The sequence below is a fragment of the Gavialis gangeticus genome, unplaced genomic scaffold (assembly GCF_001723915.1).
Source record: "Gavialis gangeticus isolate Ggan-Ray unplaced genomic scaffold, GavGan_comp1, whole genome shotgun sequence".
NCBI lineage: Eukaryota > Metazoa > Chordata > Crocodylia > Gavialidae > Gavialis > Gavialis gangeticus.
The window spans coordinates 14,969,837-14,978,314 of NW_017729027.1; the positions used below are offsets into that span (position 1 = coordinate 14,969,837).

The 8,478-nt window shown below is 41.8% G+C and overlaps 1 protein-coding gene across 3 annotated transcripts in view; it reads left to right on the top strand.

The window, feature by feature from the left end:
• Window positions 1-8,478, top strand: part of FILIP1 (filamin A interacting protein 1) — a 251,595-nt gene that overhangs the window by 215,922 nt on the left and 27,195 nt on the right. For all 3 annotated transcript variants that reach the window (XM_019520460.1, XM_019520461.1, XM_019520462.1), the window contains one exon: window positions 4,924-7,729. In XM_019520460.1, the coding sequence (XP_019376005.1) occupies window positions 4,924-7,729 (2,806 nt within the window). The remainder of the gene's footprint in view (window positions 1-4,923; window positions 7,730-8,478) is intronic.

Below are 8,478 nucleotides of genomic sequence, written 5' to 3' on the forward strand. Positions count from 1 at the left end.
CCCATCTCAGGGCCCCCTGCACCCCAGCCAGCCTCTCTCTGGTGCCTCAAGACAGGTGAGCAGGCAGCCCTGGGTTGGCTGGTCCCCTGTCTCTGTGTACCTCAGTGCAGGGGCTCTTCTGTGGAAACACCCAGTGCTTAGGTACATGGAGCCCCCATCTCATGGCATGCTGCACCCCAGCCAGCTGCTCACTGACTGGCTGGGGCACCGAGTGCCTCGAGATGGCAGCAAACAGTCCTGGGTTGAGGCACATGGAGGTACGCTGAGGCACATGGAGCCCCCATCTCAAGGAATGCTGTACCCCTGCTAGAGGTTGGCTGGGGCACAGGGTGCCTCAAGACGGGGGCTCTACAGCACATGGAGACAGGGGAGCAGGCAGTCCTGGCCTGCCTGCTCCCTTATCTCCACATTTGACACAACACATGGCACTTTGGCATGCTTTGCACCACCTTTTTTTTCTCAGGTTTTTTTTGCTACTGGGAAATCCTGGTAGCAAATTTTGCTCCAGCGCTGCGAATTGTGGTCTGTGGTGCTGCAAAGAGGTTTGCAGCACCACAAACCACATGTGCCTGTACATCTGGATCCAGCAAGTGAGACCAACTTGTTCTGAGTTAAGTTCATAAGGATGTGAATCTTGACCAAATGTTAGTAGATCAGATATCGGGGCTGTTTTAAATTAACATTTTAGAAAAATAAGCCTGCAAGCATTCTGGGATACAGTTCTTTTGTGTTTTCCTGACCTTATAAGGGTTCTGAGTGATCTATTAATTCCTATTCTTTAACGTCTGTATTGCAAGTTTCTCAGTGTTGCCGGTGCCTTTCTATGCACAAATCCTAGAACATATAAGCGTAGTATAGGCAGACAAGGTTCTTTGGGTAGATGTGATATCTTTTATTAGACCAACTAAATAGTTAGAAAAATTGTTCTTTGTAAGCTTTCGGGCACAAACACCCTTCTTCAGGCATAGGGAGAGTCTGCTGGTGTTTTGTGTGCTATTCTGGGTGGAATGAAAACCAATATGCAAAATGTAGATCTGTGAAAATGCAAATGAATGGCAGTGAAGATCAAAGTGGATGAGAGACAATAGGTGCCAGACAGGTAGGTGGGGGTGGGAAAAGGGGGGAATGTTGACTTGGTGACAGAATGTAGCTGGGAGAATGTAGAGGTTACCTGGGGTTATTGGATAGCAGGCAAGTTATAATGTGCCATAAATCAAATGTCTGTATTTAGTTCATAATTTTTTTGTACCCAGTAGATCTATGAAGTGAAGTTTGTAGGCTTGTCTATGAAAGATGTTTTGCAAATTCCCTTTGAGGATTAGAACTGAGAGACTGGAGAGAGAGGTTGTCTTTGTGAGATGTACTTGTCACAATACAGCCACAGTACAAGCACACAATACAACCACAATATACACACAGGTCATTAAGTATTTTTGTTTTTGATAGATTTTCAGTGTGTGTTCATTCTGGTATGCAATTGTTGTTTGGTTTCTTCTACATAGTTTCTGTCAGGGTATTCAGTACATTGGATGAGATATATTACATTTCTGGAGGTGTGGATGTAAAATCACATAACCCTATTATATGCTTCATTTGCATCTGCTTTCACCTTCCTTTTCTCCACATCTCTTAGGTGCAGCAAGCAACACCAAGATTTACTCCATTTCTTCATGTATTTTCTTTTCTCCTGCTGCTTCTAATTCTCTCCATCCCTTCTCATATTCCAGCATCATGTATTTGCATTGTTTCTGTTCCCTCTGCTTCCTTCCTTCCTGATCCAGCAAGAAATTCAATTTCTTGTGTTTCTACTCTCTTCTTACCCTCACTGCTGAACCCTTTCTCCCATTTTTCAACATTCCTCTTCTTGGGGAAGATCTTTACTACTTACTGTACCTTCAAGGTTCTGGCTGTCTTCTCCTTTCTTATAGCTTTTCATTCCACTTCTTTCTTTTGATTCCCAAGCAACCAAGAAAGAGACATTAACAGTCACTGTTAAGAACCAAGAGGGGAAAAAATCTAGATTTGTATGTGCTTAGGAAAAATGTAGGCACCTAAGTGGCTAAGCATGATAAAAAAATATCACTACTCAAGCAGCTAGAAAACTCAGTTGATACCCAAATTTCAACTACTAAGATCTCTTTGCACCTAAAGCAGGACTTCCCTGCAAGCTAAGACGTATTTCATTTTGAGAAGCTAGATACCTAATTCCTGAATAGAATTGAGGTATAAAGGTGTACATCTCTTAGGCCTGATCTGTTACATGTGTTATGCACACACTTAATGCATACTGAAACCACTGAGTTTCATGCAGAGCACACAAGTCACAATCATTTTCATTCTAAAATATACAGCTTCTGGTGGTGCCTGTATCTTGAATAACAGCTTGCTGGGTATAGCACTTATCCATAAAATTGAAAATGTGGGTCTAGGCCTTCCTCAGGCTGAGATTTCAGACCCACATCTCACACTTCACAGGGGAATGCCCTGATCACCCGTTGAAGCTCTTCCACCCTTTTTATTAACATAAAACAACCACCATACAGCAAAGAGTGGCAAAGTCAGAGGGCTGGGAGGAAGGCAAGCAAGAAAGAGTGGTTAGAGTACTCACCTGGCAGCAGGGAGACCTGGCTTAGGTTCATGCTCACTGAACTGTTTATGAATTTACATTAGACATATACCAGATAAAAAAACAGAAATAATCCTGAGAGCAGGACCTGGAACCTAAGGCTCTCCATTTCTGATTTAGCACCGTAGATCCTAGGCCACAGAGATGGGACCCTGTTACTTGCTCACATTTTGGTCCCAAGGCACATATTCATGGGACTAAATTCTATGGTCATCTTCAACAGGATAGCTGGAGGATGCTTCCATCCAAACCCTTCTATAGTTTGAATCTCCTCAGGCTGTGAAGAATTTTGAACTTTGGCTTCTCCTGTGAGGGTGAGGACTCTACCCATTAGGCAGTCATATAAAAGATGTGAACTGCTACTGCCCATAAGAGTTTTCAGTAGTCTGGATCATAAGTGGATAGAAGCTTCTAAGCTCCAGAGAGGGTTAGGGTTTTCTATTCCTTAGCTCTGCGTAAGACTCCCTACTCACCATCTGTAATCTTTAGGTTGCCTTTTGGAGGTGTCTCACTATCTGCATTGTACAACATAGAGGGGCCTTGGGCACCTTGCCCCTGGTTCCTTGGATTACACTCTTGGGGACATCTTTTAGATGTTAGGGCACCTAACACTCGGTCTGCACCACAAAGTTCAGCCAGCAAAGACAGGTTGATGTGGAGTATGGAAAGACCACACCTAGAGGCAACAGGTCTGCCAGTAAAAATTCCCAGTGCAGATACACCAGAAGGCAGGTTCAGGTGACACAAACTCTGTCAAGTGGGAGAGCCGGTGTAATTTTGAGACCAAAAAAATATTTTTGCTAGCAGAGCTGCATCCTCACCCAGGGGAATGATCATGTTAATGCTACTGTTGTAATTAAAGCAGCAGCAGCCATATATTGTAGATATAGCCAAAGTTGGAGATGCCTTAAGAAACCACTTTGATTTTGCCTCAAGTTAATCTGGCTCTTACTATTCAGTGAGAGCTAGCTCTTCATTTGGTTGTTGTGGGTTAAAAAATTTTGGACATAGATAGAACAAAGACAATAGATTTCTACTGTTACGCATATGGGAACTGAAAGTACTTTGATAATGGACTGAAAGCTATGTAATTTTACAATAGCTTACAAAAACATTTCTGTATCCTTTTTAAATTATGCTGTTGCTTTTGCAACAGCACTCCTAAGCTGTAGGAAACAAATATCCCTACAATAATATAGCCACTTTTCATATCAGCAGAACAGCATCATTCTCAATTTTCTGTTGAAAAGTGCTCTGATACTTTCTATGCTAATATCATTGTTTTCTGGGTTTAACGCGTAAACCTAAAATATTTACAAATGTGCTTCATTTTTGCTTTGAAAAGTTATATGAATAGAACTAGAAAAATGATCAGTGCTTACCTAGAGTTTTGAATAATCTTTCTGATAATAGATTCAGTTCCTATATCAGCCTTTGTATTCTGTGACATGCTGGGAAATACAACTGCCCTCTAGTTGCTAGATGTTAAGTAAAAAAGTGCCTGCTAAACTGCTTTCAGAGTTTTGAACAGTCCAACTCTTACAGTCAACAGAACAGGACTAGCTGTGTACTCTGTGGAACGGAGAACAAAAAAACTAATGCTTTAACATAACAGTTACCAGGGTACCATATTTGTTTTTGCAAAAAATTCTTATTGTGTGATGTCTAGATGGTGACCAGTCCAGCATTGGCATACTGTACTCCCGTTCAGCTATTTCACTTTTAACCAACAGTGATCCACCAGAGTATGGCTACTTGAAACTTTTGCTTCATTTCTGATGTCATTTCATTCATTCTTATATGTATAACAAGCTGGTGAACCTCTCTCTTTAAAGAACAGGTTGGAATATGAAAGCCATATAGATGCCCTTTTGGGTAACAACACTTTCACTGTCGCCCTAATTGACAACTACATTGACCGAACTATAGTTCAGTTCAAAGCTGTATTTTAATATCTTTCTTATTTGTGCATGCATGTAGTCCATGTAGAAGATAAGATATTCTGCTAGTAAATGGTACTGCATGAAAGAGGAATTTGTTAATGTATTTAATTACACCCATGCAGTACTTTACAACAGCTGAGGAATAAAATCTTAACACTTTACACTAGCTTTCAGAATGGTAACTAATGTTATATGATATTTTGTAAACTTCTAGCTTAAGGAGTTGTGCTTTGGGAAAATGTCTTATATGGAACAATATGTTGAAAGACTATTATGGGTACTAATAAAAATGGAAAACTAATGGTGAAAAATGGTATAATTTGGCACTGGTATAATACATTTATTCTTTTTCAGGTTAAAGAAGCTTCTTGAACAGGAAAAGATCTATCAAGCCCGGAAGGAGAAAGAATATACAAAGAGACTCAATAAATTAAGAGAAGAACTAGTTAAACTCAAATCATTTGCACTCATGCTGGTGGATGAAAGACAAATGCATATTGAACAGCTTGGTCAGCAAAGTCAGAAAATACAGGATCTTACTCAGAAACTAAAAGAAGAAGAAGAAAAGCTTAAAGTTATTAGTTCAAAAACAAAAGAAGATGGACAAAAACTGATGAAGTTAGAAGCAGAACTTGAACACAAGACATCAACATTTTCTCAAGAAAATGAGGAGATGACTGCTAAACTGGCTAATCAAGAATCGCATAATAGACAGCTCAGGCTTAAGTTGGTTGGTTTGACTCGCAGAATAGAAGAGCTGGAAGAAGCCAACAAAAACCTTCAAAAATCTGAAGAAGAACTACAGGAATTAAGAGATAAAATAGCAAAAGGGGAATGTGGGAACTCTAGCTTGATGGCCGAGGTGGAGAACCTTCGCAAGCGTGTGCTTGAAATGGAGGGCAAAGATGAGGAGATCACAAAAACTGAATCCCAGTGCAGAGAGCTGAAGAAGAAACTGCAAGAGGAAGAACACCATAGCAAAGAGTTGAAACTTGAAGTGGAAAAATTGCAGAAGAGAATGTCAGAACTGGAAAAGCTGGAGGAGGCTTTCAGTAAAAGCAAGTCTGATTGTACCCAGCTGCATTTAAACCTGGAGAAAGAAAAAAATTCAACCAAAGACTTGATAATGGAGCTAGATACAATGAAGACCCGAGTGAAAGACTTGGAATCTTCAGAAAGTAGATTGGAAAAGGCTGAGTTAAGCTTAAAAGATGACCTTACAAAGCTGAAGTCATTTACTGTCATGCTGGTTGATGAAAGAAAAAATATGATGGAAAAAATAAAACAAGAAGAAAAAAAAGTTGAAGGTCTGAACAAGAATTTTAAGGTGGAACAAGGCAAAGTTATGGATGTGACTGAGAAACTGATAGAGGAAAGTAAGAAATTTTTGAAACTGAAGTCTGAAATGGAGGAAAAAGTGTCCAATTTGACAAAGGAAAGAGATGAGTTAATCAGCAAACTGAAAAATGAAGAAGAAAAATCCTCTGAACTGAATTGTAGAATTGATCTGCTGCAGAAGAGAATTGATGGTATAGAGGAAGTAGAAAGAGAAATAGCAAGAGGTCGAGCCAGAAAAGGACTAGAACAAACTTGCCATGAGGATAACAAGATTAAGGAACTAACCACTGAAATTGAAAGACTTAAAAACCGTCTCAAGCAATTGGAAGTGGTTGAAGGAGATTTGATGAAGACAGAGGATGAGTATGATCAGCTGGAGCGGAAATTTAAGACTGAGCAGGACAAAGCCAACTTCCTGTCTCAGCAACTGGAGGAAATGAAGCTCCAGATTGCTAAAAACAAAGCAATAGAGAAGGGTGAAGCTGTGAGTCAGGAAGCAGAGCTGAGGCACAGGTTTCGGTTAGAGGAGGCCAAAAGCAGAGATTTGAAAGCAGAAGTGCAAGCTCTGAAGGAAAAAATTCATGAGTTGATGAACAAAGAAGACCAACTTTCCCAGCTCCAAGTTGATTATTCAGTTCTTCAGCAGCGGTTTATGGAAGAAGAAAATAAGAACAAAAGCATGGGGCAGGAGGTCCTAAGCTTAACAAGAGAGTTAGAGCTTTCTAAGCGATACAGCCGTGCCCTGAGACCAAGTATAAATGGCAGAAGAATGGTAGATGTTCCTGTGACATCCACTGGAGTGCAAACTGATGCAGTAAGCAGTGAAGCAGCAGAAGAAGAAACTCCAGCTGTGTTCATAAGGAAATCCTTTCAAGAGGAAAATCATATCATGAGTAACCTGAGACAGGTAGGCCTGAAGAAACCCATGGAGCGCTCATCTGTGCTTGATAGGTATCCCCCAGCAGCAAATGAGCTTGGAATGAGGAAATCTTGGATACCATGGATGAGAAAGAGAGAAAATGGACCCCAGACAACTCATGATAAAGGAACACGAACACATGGCAGTCCAGAACATCCTGGGGAGGTTGTACTTTCACCAAAACAGGGACAGCCTCTTCATATTAGGGTGACTCCAGATCATGAAAACAGTACAGCTACTTTGGAAATTACCAGTCCAACATCTGAAGAATTCTTTTCAAGTACCACAGTCATCCCTACCTTGGGAAATCAGAAACCACGGATTACCATCATTCCCTCTCCAAATGTTGTAGCCCAAAAGGCAAAGAGTAGTGAGAGCACAATGGGTCCAGAGCGTGCTATGTCACCTGTTACTATAACTACTTTCTCCAGAGAAAAGTCCTCAGAGGGAGGGAGAACTCCGTTTATGGATAGACCCACATCCCCCATTCAGATTATGACAGTGTCTACGTCTGCAGCACCAGCAAAAATCTCTGTCTCTCCAGAATCACAAGATATGACCATGGGAAGGGCTGTCTTCAAGGTAACACCAGAAAAACAAACTGTCCCGACACCAATCCGGAAGTACAATGCCAATGCCAACATTATAACCACAGAAGACAACAAAATACACATCCACTTAGGTTCTCAGTTCAAACGCTCTCCTGGTGCCACTTCTGAGGGTGCAAGTCCTGTGATAACAGTCAGACCAATGAATGTAGCAGCAGAAAAAGAGGTTATGACTGGTACTGTCCTTCGTTCCCCCAGGAACAATCTATCCTCAAGGTCAGGAGCAAGTAAAGTAACAAGCAGCATCACTATAACTCCAGTTACAACATCCTCCACACGAGGAACCCAGTCAATGGTAAGTAGCTTCAGGCACTATGAGATACTCACTGCAGGGAGAGGAGAAACTATGTTATGAATTGGTTTGAGTCACCAACATGGAAGAACAGTTAGGAAACTGTTGACTTCAGTTGAATTATTTGTAGTTTGTGGTGAGAAAATGGTAACCAAGGACACAATGTGTGTGTGTGTGTGTGTGTGTGCGCGCGCGCGTGTAGGTGCGTGATTTAATAGTCTTTTTTGACATTCTGTCACTTCAAGCAGCTGAGGTGAGACATTTGAGAAAGCCCTTGAAGAGCTATGGGAAATGAAAGAGTGATAGCATTGTAAACTCTCCTAGGATGTGGAAGGAGAGGACAGAGGATGGCAGAGGAACTGAGTGGTATAGAAACCTTCCCCCCACCACCACTTTCATTTTTTGTAAGAGCTAATTTTGGAATTTAAAATATTGTTGACACTTTTGGCCTTAGCTTTTAGCTGATTTTTGGGGTGGAGGGTTAAAGAAAAGAAACTGGTGATGGAGTCAGAGCATAAGCAATGTGTAGGGAGGGCACCGGGGGGGTACATGCCCCCCCTGAGAGCACTGGTGCCCCCCCGAGAGTGAGTGCTCCAGCTGTTAAGGGGGCATGGAGAGTGCCGCCCCTTAAATTGGGTCCGCTGCTGCCATGCCACATGCAGAAGCGCCAGGCCTTTCACTGCTGCTACTGCACACACACTGGCTGGCCCCTGGGGGACATCCCCGGCCATGTCCTGCTGGTGCTCCCCCCC